Source organism: Parus major, chromosome 3 (assembly GCF_001522545.3).
Source record: "Parus major isolate Abel chromosome 3, Parus_major1.1, whole genome shotgun sequence".
NCBI lineage: Eukaryota > Metazoa > Chordata > Aves > Passeriformes > Paridae > Parus > Parus major.
In genome coordinates this window covers 46066301-46081266 of record NC_031770.1, presented here as the reverse complement: position 1 = coordinate 46081266, position 14966 = coordinate 46066301, and the positions used below count along the sequence as shown (strand labels likewise).

General features: G+C 36.9%; 2 protein-coding genes across 2 annotated transcripts in view; one reads left to right on the top strand and one right to left on the bottom strand.

The window, feature by feature from the left end:
* The window catches only part of GREM2 (gremlin 2, DAN family BMP antagonist), a 47695-nt gene extending 43779 nt beyond the window's left edge, over positions 1 to 3916 (top strand). Inside the window, exon 3 of the transcript XR_004496357.1 lies at positions 3780 to 3916. The gene's annotated coding sequence lies outside the window, so the exon portion shown is untranslated. The remainder of the gene's footprint in view (positions 1 to 3779) is intronic.
* Positions 637 to 14966, bottom strand: part of FMN2 (formin 2) — a 154099-nt gene continuing 139769 nt past the window's right edge. Inside the window, exons 18-19 of the mRNA XM_033512685.1 lie at positions 4131 to 4212; positions 637 to 2720 (exon numbers count right to left, since the gene is read on the bottom strand). Coding sequence (XP_033368576.1) covers positions 2694 to 2720; positions 4131 to 4212 — 109 coding nt within the window. The 3' untranslated portion in view covers positions 637 to 2693. The remainder of the gene's footprint in view (positions 2721 to 4130; positions 4213 to 14966) is intronic.

The window sequence follows — 14966 nt, the reverse complement described above, 5'->3', positions numbered from 1 at the left end:
GACTGGAGAGGACCTATATAGAAGAGAGATGTTCAACCAAATAGGTTGGGTCTGTATAGAATGAAAGAATTATCTACATAGCAGCATGTGATTATAATATGGTTCCATTAGCTGCAGTCAACGCTTCTTCACAGAGAGAGGCTTCTGCCATCCATGCTGCAGATCCTGTAGAAAGGGTCTGTATGTATGTGACAGATTTCAGAGGTTGCTGGACCTTTTAGAAGGTTTCTTGTATATATATAAAAGGATTATAATATGCAGATGATATTTTTCAATGCATATTTTTGACTTAATAGCAATTTCTTGAGACTTATTTCAGCAGTGTTATTAGGACCAGGTTACAAACCTGAGCCAAGTGCAAGACTGGGTGGCATGCACAAGTTGGAGAAGTGAGTTTTACATAGTCTCCTTGGGTAAGGAATGCTGAAGCTCTCACTACCACGAAAAGGTATTACATCCACCTATCTGGGAATTTCTGTCACTACTCTTCCAAAAGGCAATCAATGGGAAGCCATATTTCCTCTGCTCTCTTCACAAAGGCTCTTCCTCAATCACAGGAGCCAGAATGGGATGTGGTGCTTAGGGAGCAAACAGCACACTACAGCACAGCCAGAGAGTGATGAGAGAAGGCAGTTATTTCATTATTATTCCTTTTATTTTCTTATAAATTAACATTCTAAAAAAATTGGAATAGAAACACTAAATACAGTATTGCACATAGTGATCTTTGTTAGATGATCTATTATTTCATTTAGTATAGTAATATACATACTGTAGGTACTGAAGAGAACAGGAAAGCTACAAATGAAAACATGCTACCGTATCCTTGCACTTAGGAGCAAAGTTAGGAGGAAAAGACTATTGTTTACATAAATACAAACATGGATTTGAATCAGTGCCATTAAAATAGCTTTACTCTTTAAAGTTTGTTTTTCTTCTATAAGTTAGTTGTAACAGCAAATAATCTCTTATTTTCTCTTCCCCAAATAGTAATGCTACTCCCATCAACACAAAATTTTAGAATTCCATTCTTGGTAATTTATATCCCTGCCAGAAATTACTACTAGTACAGATTTTCACATAGGTTTATCAGCAACAGGAGACTTGCTTTTCACATAGTGAAAAAAACCATATTTTCTAGTGCTTGGTATATGTGAAGAATAACAGATTCCTGAGGTCATATTTTGCACTTCCTTTTATGACACCCTGTAGAGTACATTAGCCTCTGAACAGCTCGGAATGTCTCTTGATGTGCTAGATTAGACAGGGAATAATGCAACCCAGCAGGTTAGAGCTCATCTGCCTTACCCCAGCGTCTTCCAGGCTCCAAAGCTGTGAGCACGTGCATCCAACTGAGTTGCACACACAGTCAGCTTTCAGGAAGAATTAGCTTTGAAAGAAAAACATCAATCAAGCCGATTGGTTTGGGGCTTTTAAATAAGGACTGGAGGAAGGGGTTGTTATCAGTTGAGCACTCTAAAACTGATACAGTGAATTCAACAATTCTGAATAGGAAGTAAGCATGTGGTCTAAAATGGAAGCCCTAAGTCATATATTTCAATCATTAACCTCATAGCAAGGGACTCTGAAAGCCCGGAGGGAATGTCTGTAATTCTGTTAAGTGTGAAATCAATGTCAATTAGTTGGTACTCTATGTTCTGTCACTAGAATTGGCTACTGTTTTCCATAAATGTTGTCTCCATGTGCATCTTTTAATGGCTCTCTAAAGGAGTTTTAAATTAACTGTAAAGCTAATTCCAGAAGGGAAGTCATGTACATGTGGCCGAAAGCCTGTCTGACTTAAGTGATCAGCAGTTAAAACTATACTATACCTTCTAAAGTTCATGTAAAAGTATTAGCTGCTTTATACAGTAACAAACTATAATAGCCAAATCTCTCATACTCTCTATCATACTTCTGTGCTTTTCATTATTTTTCTTGCTTTTTTATTTTTTTTTATTTTTTTATTTTTTAATGCTGGATTTCTGAACCCCACACCACCTGGCATTCACTATCTGGCAAAAGATGAAGTAAAAGTATGCTGCCTTATCGATTTTAAAGATAGTTACAGTAAACATCTTGTTCCACAAATATTTAGTCATGGAGGGCAACCAAACAAGTTGGGAAAGCATCGATTATACTGTATAAACAGCACTTAACGATTCAAAATACAAACTACAAATGCCAACATGAAACGGATACAAACAATTCACTAGGAGTAACATTTCTTTCCCTAATCTAAGTGCAGTGCCATGAAGTATTTGTGTTAGATGTTGCCAGTAGGAATGGAAATGTTTTACTGTACCAAGTAGCATTCTTATGAAGTTCAATTTAATGCAATTTTCAGCATGTTCAGAACTGATGCAGATGCCACTTTTTATTCATGCTGACTTGTCCTATTTGTAATATACCATACACTTTACAAAATACCATTTCTGAGTGGCAAAGGAGATACAGAGTACAGGGAAGGTGTTTCAAGTCCATACCTAGTCTATTTCTGGGCACTCCATTGAAGTGATTACATTCATGAATGAATGTACAATAACACATCAGTTGGTGGAAAACTCTAGAGAACAAAAAGCAAATTTTAAAAGGCCAAGGAAGCAAATGATCAGGATGATGTAGTTTCCTCCCCACCCACAGGCATGTTGAGTTTTGGTAACCAGGTAACAATGGCTTTTGAATTTCTTCTCTCAGATTTTCATACTAATCTTTGCTTTCTGAAAAATAAAACAAATTTTAAAAATAAGGACAATATTTGAGTATACACAAAATCACCTTACACAAGTATGAAAAGCATAGAAATACATAGACAAATGTTTGATTATATTTACTGTAGAACTGACTTTATAAATTACCTTTGAAGCTAGAACTGAAGTAGACTACAGTTATACACTGCTTGTGAAATATTTTTGTTTACTTTCTTTTTCACTCATTAAATTTTCACTAAGATTGTAGGTCCCTGTTTCAGTGCAAGTAAGAATGATACAGGAATAATGAAACAAATAGTTATTTCTTAAATCTCAGTGTTTTCATATAGAGCAGTATATAAGTTTGATGGAGAAATCCAAAACGATGTTAATGTGTTGGGTTTTTTTGTTTGTTTTTTTAAATAACATGTTGATCTGCTTTTAAATAAAATTGATAAAATGTAGTTTATAATTCCTTACCAAGCTAGCCATTTACATTTCTTGTGGCAATAACTACGGTCAACTCTGACTAAACATTCAAAATAAGAAGCAATAAATGCAATATTATTGCTTTCTGTATCAGATTATGTTAGTTAGAATACAGTAAATTACCACATGCTTTGTTTACAAGATGTGTCACAGATAATATGACTACATAGCTATGACTACAAAGCACGAAAGAATTAAGTCATGTCTTGGGTTGGTGGGGAGCAGAGGACACAGACAGGGACACAGAGACATGAAAAAAATCGAATATTTTTCAAACATAAATGATGGCCAATTGCTACAGCTGTGATTTAAATGTGAGGTACCAGAGTAATTTTTATGTAAAACCAGTCATGATCCTCACAATGGTTATGCAATCATAGGGGAAAGGTTTCACTGAATGACCAGAATTACTCCTCTATTATAACTGAAGTTATTTATTTGTTTTCAAAAAAATTGTGAAAGCAGGCTATTATCTTTTTCTAGAGTTTCTATTCCAAGCAAATCCATGTGAGTGGATCAGAAACCACTGCATTTGATACAGAGATTCAGCTTGAAAAATGTGTAACTATCAAAATTCTTCCTTTCATTCTGTATCTGTAGAAAAGAGAGTGAATATGAACTGAATAAGCTGGAAGACCAAAACTGCCTTTCTGCTTTCTATGTGCATCCTACACCAAGACTGGGAAGAACACAGATTGGCAGAGTGGGGCAATAATAAACTGTTCTTGCTTGTGCTATATCTGTTTTGTGGAGTAATATTCATAGGCAGATTTCAATTTTGTTAATTTAACTCCTTTAAGGAAAAATGTTAAACATTAAAGAAAAAAACCCCAAAAAATAACCCAACCAACAAAAAGAAGAACAAAAACATACTTCAAGAATAACCTGCCTATAAAATGCAGAGAGAAAAAGGTAGAAGTGATATAAAGTATTGCTACAATTTTTACTTACAATTCCAGAGTCATGTTTTGGTCTAATATTGTATAGCGACTTCCCCTTTTTCTGCCTGCAGACTTCCTCAGCTTCTTTGACCCTGAAGAGAGACAAAATCTATAAATATTCCTGTACACCAACATTTACAAAGACAATGCAGTATATAACTTACAAGTTAAGGCCTGAGGACACAAGTGGCTAACTTTATTCTCCATATATTCATTAGCATGCTCCATGAAATAGTTCTCACACTCCAGGTCTGTTGCAGCCATACCCAGTACTTACATGGACAGGCATAATCAATTACATAGCCAATTTTAGTTACAAAAGCAATCAGTACTTGCTGTATGAGGGTTTAAAATACACTGGATGACATTAAGTTTGCATTTCAGAGCATTCATGCAAATATTGCTAAGAAATCTCCTTTTCATCACTCTTTAAAATAATTCTTCACCTATTCCAACCCTCAGGTCGATTACAGTTTAAACAAAGTTTGTCACAGAGCTGTGTTTCCTTCCACCCATTTTTGTTTGTATTTAGAATGGCAAAATAGCTTAACCTAAATTTCCAGTCTTTACTCTCTAACTTTAAAAACAAAAAAAAAATGGAAAATTTCCATGGAACATGATGTTTAATCCATCGTGATGCATGTCAGTGCAGGCTTCTCTTTAATTCCAAAGCTGAGGAACTTCAAGGCGTACATGACCCCTGAGGATGAATGCACTTGGGCTGCTTGGATGTAAGGAGAGGAGCAGGTTCTGAAAGTAAGGGTCCACTTCTTAGTGCTTCCTGACATGGCAAACAGTACTAAATTAAGACCTTGTGAAATCCCACCAAATTTTTGGTGCGAGAAATGTCCTTTTTGGTCATGCAGATAGGAAACAAACTGAAAGGCAGAGGACTACACTCAGACTGGGAACCTGTCAGAGTCAAGCTGATGGGTTCAATGTCACACTGTAAAATGTTTCTTTACAATCCTTACTCATTTTATATATCAACCTTGTAAATACACATGATTGCTGAAACACCGATAATACAGATTTATATTATAAATTCACTGAGCTGCAAAGACGTAGATAAACACTTTCTATAAGAAAAATCACGTGAAATCTTTAATTTTATTTCAATGAGAGATGAGAATATTTTTTGAAAAATAAGTAAGTAGAAAACAAAAATATATATCCTGTATTGGCTTGATCTTGCCAAAAATATGGTCTTGAGATGGCCCTTAGTCTGACTTTTCACCATTATCCAAGAATAAAAAAAGAAACAAGAGTTAAATGATATTAAGAAATCATATATCCTTGGCCAGTTCCTTGCAGTTCATCTCCAGACCACTTGTATGTCTGTTATTCCACTGAGGCTACACAGGCCAATCTGAGAATCTAACACTGTGCTAGTATTATTTTTGGGTATTTTTGTGTGTATGGTAAGGGCCAAAAGTTTGAAAATAAAACTCCAGCTGAGTCTGCTAAGTGCATTAAAAAAACCACCTTCACATTCATCTCCACTTTATTCAGCTTCTCCAGACACACCTTGTTCTTTTTGTAACTTTCAAATTTATACTTTCAAAAATTAATTTAAATATGTCAGTTCTTTTCCAGCACTTCCACAAGCTGCCCTTTTCATTCAATGGCTTTGTATGTTGTCTGTGTAGGGAGACCTTCATGTGCACAGGTTGGGGGGAGGGGGGGGAAGCTTTGAAACCTGTTATTTCAGGCTGTAATGCTTTCTCTCTGACTGCAAACCAGATAGACTCCAGCACAATTTAGAACAAAAATGTCAAGCAGCCAAATGTATTTAAACATTTAAAATGTATTTAAAATGTATTTAAACAGATTCAATAAAAGTGGCAGCCAAAATGTAGTGATAGCTTCAAATTGAAACTTATGGGAATGATGCAGAATGAAGAAAAATTCAGACATTTTCTTTTCCCTATAACAATTTTTCTTCTGCTTCATGTCTACTTTCCTCCAAAGGAGGAAAAATATCTGTGACATTGATCTTCCCCTGATCTTTCCTAAATATTCAGACACATTCCAACCTATCAAAAGCCACTCATACAAAGTCAGATATAAAATAGCACATATTATAATTTTGTCTTTTTCAAATACATGTATAGATGGTTCCCTTCACTACAGACATCATTTAAATAACAAAATGAAATCTTACTTGTGAGTAAATTAGTATCAAATCCCAGTACTTGTACAGGGACTATACAAGTACTACTGACTTTATCAAAGTTACTGTTTTATCGAAGCTGTGTAATATATGCAGGTATTCGGACTACTCAACATGCAAATGACAGCATATGTAACGTATAAAAATATTTATCAAACCAGTTCACATGGATCTAGATGTTATTCTTGGGAAATGCCAGGGAATCTTCAATTCCAGTCTTTGTCCCACCTAAATATCTCCATTCCAGGATGGATTACCCACTGTTTGCTAACATACCAGGTCACGAGACAACACAAGCTCCCTGTGGGTCTCATGTTAATTCAAAACAAAAATCCTCACACAGTAAGGAACCCTTCATAATGCAGTTCGTTTCTAAAGACCAGGTCCCATTAAGTGTCATTGTCAGTGTAACACCTCTACATATTCTGCTTCAATTAGATTAAACAGCTTTTTGGAGAGAGACTGTCTCCGCCTGAAACAGCAAAATGTTATTAACATGCCACCCTGTGAAGGAAGAAGTCGGAAATAAAGTCTGTGTCCCTGAAATGGCACTTCAGAAAATGATCCACAACCTCCAGACTGATAAGTGACAATCTAAAGGTTGTGCCACCCAAATCTCCAGGATTGTGTAAGAGGAGCTGGTCTCAAGAATATGGTTGTGGTGCTCAAGGTTTTGGGAGCTTTTATGAAATTCCTTGGAGTTTCAGCCTATTTATTCATACCAAGGGAAATTCAGAAGATGAGAAGCATTGCTCCCTAATGCACTTAAAGCTAAGAGCTAGCAACCACTCAGTTCCAGTTCCAACCACATCACTGACTCACTGTGTGGGTTTGGGACAGTTCACAGCCTCCTGGCTCGCATCCTGCTCTCTGTGCAGGAAGATCCAAGCGGTTGGATAGAGCCTCAGTAAAGCCCATGTGACCCATACATACGCTTCTTCAGCAATAAATGCCCTGATAAATGTAAATATAGCACACCAAAGACTCATTTCAAGGAGCTTTAGCTTGTGACCATATTAAATCTGGAAGCATGGAGAACTGTATCAAAACAAAAAAGGCCATCAGACTGGTGAAATAGGGGCAAAGGCAACTATTAACCTTCCACAGGGCTAAATCATAAACCAGTGGTGTGGTTACCAATTTTTTACAGTGTGCAAATATATTTTGTGAAGGCTGATCATTCAGCTTAATTAAGATATTATTAAAAGTAAAATTAAATTAACTTAATCCTTCTGGAGAAGGATGTGCTTTGTAGGAGCATCTGCACTGTTTAAACTGTGTGATCTAGAAAAGCAGATAAAAGGTTGCCTTTCAAGTAAGGGCAACAGTCTTAGTTCAGTTGGAAAATAGTTTCCACTGGCAAGCTTTTGTCATCTCAGGTTTTCTATATTGGCCATGAATGTTTTTTCATCTTTCCATGAAACTAACAAGATTTAGGCAAGACCACATTGCTTCTGCCTGGTTCAAGCCATACTTCGCACAGTAGCAAGCAAATCCCTGTGTATCATCCTCTTGCTCAGGCTTTTCCTGCACTACTTTCCACTGACCTCAGTGAGACTGTTCAGCATGGAGGTGCAACAATAATGTAAGACAAAAAAGTGCAAAAATTGTGTGAACGCTACTGATTATGGGTTAACTCAGCTGTGTTGAGTTGACAGAGCTTTATGAAGAAACTAATGGATCTAATTCAATAATGGGAGGAGAAAAAAGGATTTTTTGAGAAAACAACACAAGACTCCCAACATCACAAAAGGAGAAGCAATAGCATACAACAATGTATTTCCAAGCTCCAGGCCAAAATGACTACCACTGACTACTACCACTGTGCCAATGCAGAGCTCAAAGAGCAAAAAAACAGTTAAAAAGCCATTCCTAGGAAAGGGGTGGGTATTCAGTTGTCAGGCCTTGTGTGGAAAGATAGGCTGCCACTGGGCAGACTCTGGAAGAAAAGTCTGAGGAAGGCGAGTGTTCCCCAGTTCCTGAGAATTACAACCCTTAGGCAAAGGCATGTGATCGATTGTTCTGAAAATCTGTTTTTACTTTAACTATTTAGTTCTACACTACTAATACTTTCTGTTAGAGAGGATGTTCAGTCCCCCTATACAGCCATCACTCTCAATGGGAACCAAATTCCCCAGAAGCAGGACAGACCTCCAAGGCATGACCTGAGAGTGGGAGAGGACGATGGAGGTGGAAAGGACATGGTGTGCTCTTGAAGAAGCCAGGTAGTGCCCTTAACTTGGTAAGTGTGGTGGGAATGACTTGCAAGCTTGCAGTGTGCTGAACTTTGCTAAACTGATGCTCAAACAATCCCACTTCATAGTTTTCAACCACTTCTCAAACTCACTTCATTTCAGCAAACTGACTTTGGTTCATTTACTATCAATCCCTATCCCATATTTTACCAGTTCTGTCTCAAAAGTGAGCATATCAGTTTGACACAAAAGATAACATCAGCTGTGGTACCTTTAGCAATTTTTGCCTCTTATTCTTTTCCCAAGTAATTTATTGATTTTGTCTTAGTGAGGAACATAATCCTACAAAAAACTAGTCTTCCCAGCCTAGACAACCAGAGAGTTGATTAACTCTCACTGTAGTAATCTGAAGAGAAAAGTTATTCAAGCCCAGGGCAGATTCTATTAATACTTATTAAGAGGGATCATCACTTGAATCTTCTTAAATATTAAATTCAGCTAAAGCAGTTCTTGTGTTATTTCAGAAAGAATATACTTCCAAATAGCCCCAACATTAAGAAAACACATAGGGAACACACAACACTAGGTGATCAGAGGAACAGATTAAAAACCCCCCAAAACCAAAAATTCTACAAGGGAATGAATAGCCAATCACTTACAGAGTCTACGAATTACAGTCCTGAAATCTGCTACTTAATAAGATTGAGTCTATCAATTGTCATCTGTAACAAACAAAGTAGTTTCTTATTTCCATCATAATAAAATCTTTTCTCCAGCACTTTCACCTCCTTGTACCTCATATTTATTGTGAGACAAAAAAATTATGATTAAATTTAAAGACAGCCTGTAAGATGAATAAGCAAGTTACACTTTAGCATGCACACAGGAAAAAGAAACCAGACATGCTTAAGAAACCCAAAACACAGTGTTTTTATCCACCTTCTAGACCAAAAGCCAGCCTGGCTACAACGTTATCAAGACTTAAAGACTTTCTGTCATCATTCAACCCATTGAAGGGGTAGCCACTTCCCTGCCACTAAACATTAATAATTTTGTCTGAAGTATCTGTGGCAGACAGATTCATTTCCTACTGGCTCCATCTAGGCTTGGTCGCCTTACAATTCACCAGCGAGCACTATGACATGACAAATGTAATCACAGTGAGAGCACTGGGAAGTTATGCCTTAGATAGTAGAGCTGCTCACAAAAACTTCCATGATAAACTCAGACTTTTACAGCTGACAGTATAGTTCATGACAGTATAGTTCATGAAACCCAAAAGACATTTTTCTGCAGATATTCTGCATTTTTTTAACACAAAACAAGGCTGAGGCCAATACTCTTTATACTACTAAGTGCTTATTATCAGTTAAATAAAAGAAGCATTGCCAAAATATTTTATGTAGCTTTGTCTAGGTTGAAGATTGAGTTAAACTTGTTTATAATAATAATAATAATACCTTTGCATATAAAAAAATAAAAAAATCCTCCACTAAATTATCAAATGCCAAACATCTTTCAGATTTCAAGAGCAGAAAACTTTAAAACTCTCTCCTTAAACTCTTCCAGGGTAATGTTCCTGTATTTTATTTGTTGATTAAAATATTGAAAATATTTTTTGCTAAGGGAGAAACCAAAACACAAAAACCATAATGGAAAATTACAATTTCCAGTGTAACAGTAGAAACAAAACATAGAGCTTTTACTTTCACGCCAATAGGGTTGAAGTGATGGCAGAGATAAGATTCAGCAACTGACTGCAAAGACTTTATACAGATAAGAAGTACATTGTAATGTACCTGGTCCTGTCAAATAAACTGATGCAGCTTAGCCTACCAACAGACAGATAACATAATAGACTGTCCTGGCATCCCTGCCAGCTCCTTGCATGGTTAATTCAAGGATCACGAGGCAGACAGTCACCACAGTGATTAATCAGAATTTCACTCAGAGGACCACAGACAAATAGATTAAAATGTTTTAATCTGGCCACTTAACATATCAAATAATCTTTAGTGGGACTCTGAGTAAGATACCTCCTCTGTCAACAGTGTAGACATTGGGGAACACATGCCACTGTTACTTTACTGTGCAGCATGTCAAATGGGCCTAAAATAAAGTTTGGCTCTTATCTGTGAAGAGATAAACAGATGTGAATAAGTAAAATATTTATTTTATTTATGCAAAGCATGATTTAAAGACTATAATTTTAACATTAAAGAGAGTTTCACATTGAAAATATAATTAAATTAAAAAAAATAACTGTTAAAGAATGGTTATATTTCTAATAAAATGCAAACATACATATCCCTGCTTAAATACATTAAATACATATCATGATCTTTGTCATTAAATTGTCAGAGTAGCCAGTACTTCAGGCTGTACCTGGCAACCTTCATGCAAGATGGAGATCACTTTTCTACAGACTTTACATATTGAGATTGAAATTAATCTAAGAAAAGACAGTCATCACCTTCCACTGTTTTTCTGGGAACTGAAGCCAGGTTGCTCTCAAAGAAGCTGGCTACATTTGGGTAATTTGGTTAGGAAATTCAACAGGAAATGATAAGGAAAGGGAAGAAGACTAGAAGTGAGGTAAAACTGGTAACATAATCAGCAAGCAAAAGATACTCATGAGTGAGCCGAAGTGTGAAACCGTGTTAGCTGTAAAACACTTTTAAGCAGCAGATGGGGTAAAGGAAGGCAAAAAAACCCCAATGTGTAGAAAAGGATAAGAAGTCTTGGTAAACAGACTGCATGGAGAAGACAATTCTTAAAGGGAATATGGAAACATACCCTGGACAGAAGAGTTGCTACACTGGGTATGTTGAGGCTACTATATTGGATAATTGATAGCTACCAGATTGGAAGTGCAAGCAAGTATGAAAATTGAGTGAATAGAAAGGTTCAGAGAAGAGAAAATAAAATAAACTGAAGTCAGCTGAAAAGCCACAACATTCAGAGATCTCCAGTGCAGGAGACAGGAAAATAAGAGGCCTTGAACTTTGCTGCATGAAGGAAAAAGTGCCCATCCATCCTTATGTAATAACTCAAAAATGACTGCAGACACAATAAGGTTCTTCTCAAATATGTAAGAAAACCCCCTGATATTAGCCTATTCCCTATACTGGTAGCATAAAACATGCCCAGAGCCATGCACTTACACTTAATGGATGCTGTCATTGTGCCAACCCCATGCACTGGTTTAGCAAAGTACTGGAGAACAAGGAAGGTCACATCTTCAGTAGTTCAGGATCAGTGTGGGTTACAATAGATTTTAAGCCTTTGCGAGCACTTCAAACATTTGGGGACTAATATTTAATGACAAATGCTGCTCATTAGTAAAACATTACAATGCTTTATTGCACCTCAAATGCCAAAGTGAGCATTTTGTCTGGGAATAAAAACACTAACAAGTATAAAAAGTGTACTGCCTGACAGAAGTTCTGTTTAAAATTTTTTAATTATATAATTATTTTCACCAACGTGTAAGTATCTATTGAATGTGTAGCCCCTGCTTTTACCACAGACAAATGTCTTTCTTTATTCAAGAGGTGGTGAACAGAAAAAGGTTCAAAAAAGATTGAAAAGATCACCACATGGCAGGAATAATGGTACCCTATATCATGACAGCTTTGAAAACAGACATGAAAAGTGTCTGTAAAATTCATTATGAAATGATGATTGTTTGTTACCTTCTTTTTACGCAAAACACACATACAAAGATGCAACACAATGTGCCAGCATGATACAACACCATCACCAGATAGATACTACTGAAGAACTCTTTGCTGTTTATGTGGGAGCCATTCTGGAATTCAACCTCTCACAAGTCACAAAATTTAGGAAATATTACACATTTGGAACTAGCTTTTTACTAGAGCCTTCACTTTGTTTAATATTTGTAAGCACTAGCTGGCTCACAGCTGTGAAGTATTTTCCCTGTCCTTTAAAATACAGGCTTGCTTAAAAAAGTTAGGCTAAGGTATTGAAAAGGATTTTCCACCAAAGATCCTGATTGAGAAATGTATCTCCAAATGCTTTTTTTCCACAAACTTTTCCCTCAAAAGCAATGCTAAGAAATGAACGTTCTGTTCAACTCCCCCAACCAAAGTATGATGATGTGTAAAAAAAACCAAAACAACAACAACAAAAAAACCAAAACCAAAAAACCCAAAAATCAGACCAAATCCCCCAAAAAACTAATTGCCAAAAATGCTCAAGGAAGAAAAAACCCAAATCATACATATTGAGCAGCTTATTTTATCTGGATTGCAAACAGTGTCTTTGTGAGGTACTGCCTTACAGCTAGCTGCTGAATCTTTGGTGTGTTTAGGCTTTTAAAAGTAGATTTTCCAGGGCCTATGACAGTATATTCTGATTAGAAAGCTATTAAGGTTAACAATTTTGAAATACTCCTAAAAACTGAAGAACCATGTAATTATTCAATTGAGTGTCATGTAAAATTGTCTTCTGTTTTGAAATGTCATTATAACTGAGTTGTAAACCCATGCCTAGCAGCATGCAGCTCAGTTGGTTAGAGTGTAATAAACACATTGAGATTAAAGCTTCCAAGAGACGTCAGCAAATGTACCTGCCCATGACTACTCACTAACATAACACTTGGAGCTTTTAGTTGGCATTGCAGGAGCATGCCAAGCAATATGTGACCCCACTAAACATACTCCACATGTTCATCATTTCCCTCTCATCTTGCAACTCCGTAGACATTTTTCTTCTCTTTTCTTCCATCTCTGCATTTCTTTGCAAGTACCTATTCCCATGTCCCTCCATTTCTCACTCTCAAGTCTGACTCACTGGTTCGTATTATAAGCGTTAAAAAAATATCCCTTTAAATTACTGAGAGGACATTGCTCGTGCTATGGGATTTAATGCCCTCCTCTGCAAGCAGAAGTGGCAGCTTACCAATATGCTCCTCACTGTGCAACGTACAGATATCCCATGCCAGACTTTAAATTGCTCAACAGCAAGTTTTAAATCATCCTGCCGAGGAGTCTGTAGGGAGACATACCAGTCTTTCTGCAGAGGGAGATCAATGAGCTGTGGAGACATGCTGGCCAGGAATCTCCCTTTCATCTAGATATACACAGTGTGACACACCAGGTGCCAGCTTAACTGCTATTCTTACGGGAATGGGCAACTTCTGCGTTTGAGAGACGAGGGAATTTTTCTGAGTTTATAGATTATTTTTAATGTGTCAAAGATTTATCGTGGGAGTTAAAGGGTTGAATAAAGTCAGCCAAAAAAAAATTCTCAAGCGTAGTGTGATGCAAGATAGCAGGGACTTACAGAATTTTACCACTGTGTTGATCCTGCCTATGAAGTCTCCTCTGCTGGCATTCCTGACAGCCAATGTTCAGCAACACGACTCTTAGGAAAGGCAAGGGCCTTTGTAAACCTTATACCCACGTTTACAGGGCACCTATACGTGCCCCTCACTCTTTCCTCCTCCAGCTCTCCCATCTGAAAATACAACTGATGCAAGGTAAATCTTTGCAAGTTGCACAGCCCCTCAAGAACAGCAGTCTGAAGAGAGGGAAACAGAGCTGAGGAGAGCTAACAAGTGTAAGCACCTCACTCGCACCCAGAGAAAGGGAAGGTGGAACTGTGGCCCTGTATATGAGTTTCTGGCACACCATTGATCTGTTTTTAGTAAGGTCTGAACTGGTATCTATGACCTGATGTTATTGATACTAACATTTGACAGCAATAGTACTTATAAAAACATAGTATTTCCTTAAGGACTGACTACTTTTTGCTACTGTAATGACCTAGGGTGCATTTCATGGCCATAAAGAAAAGATGTAGTCCTAAAGATGAATCATTGTTTGTCCATAGAAATATGAGATTTTTTGATAAATAACTGCATTTTTATGTTTTATTTCCATGACTAGCAGTTGCTTAACTTTTTAATTTCTTAGAACATTTCAAGACTTCTCTTTTGGGACATTGTTTCATGAGCACTCATTGTCTTTCATTCTTAGGACAGGATATCTTTTCCTGGTTGGTAGGAAAATGGTAGAGGTCTGGGCAACAATTCTGCAGGCCTTTGCTGAATGTCAAGAAAAATAAAAACACTGGCTCTTGGAGAAGTGCTAGACTAGAACAGTGCACTTCAGATTGACTACATCTAACTCAGAAACATAAAGAAACATTTTTAGAAGCAAAAGAAAGTGATTAATGAGAAAAGGGTTAATACATTTATAGGTCAGCTTGTAAAAGACACTTTTTTTCAAAACAGGAAGGAAAACCAGTGGTTTGATTGCCTGAGAGTTTTCCTAAGAAGGGGAGACTTTTGCAGAGCTGTTACTGCAGCTGTGCATTATCTCACCATGTATTCAGAGAGCAAACTGCATCTGTGGGTATGCAACACCTCAAATTCATGTCTAGATAGTAAGGGTGTCAAACAGGAAGCTTGTGAAGTTCAAAATCATATTCTCTCTTTTCAAACAACATC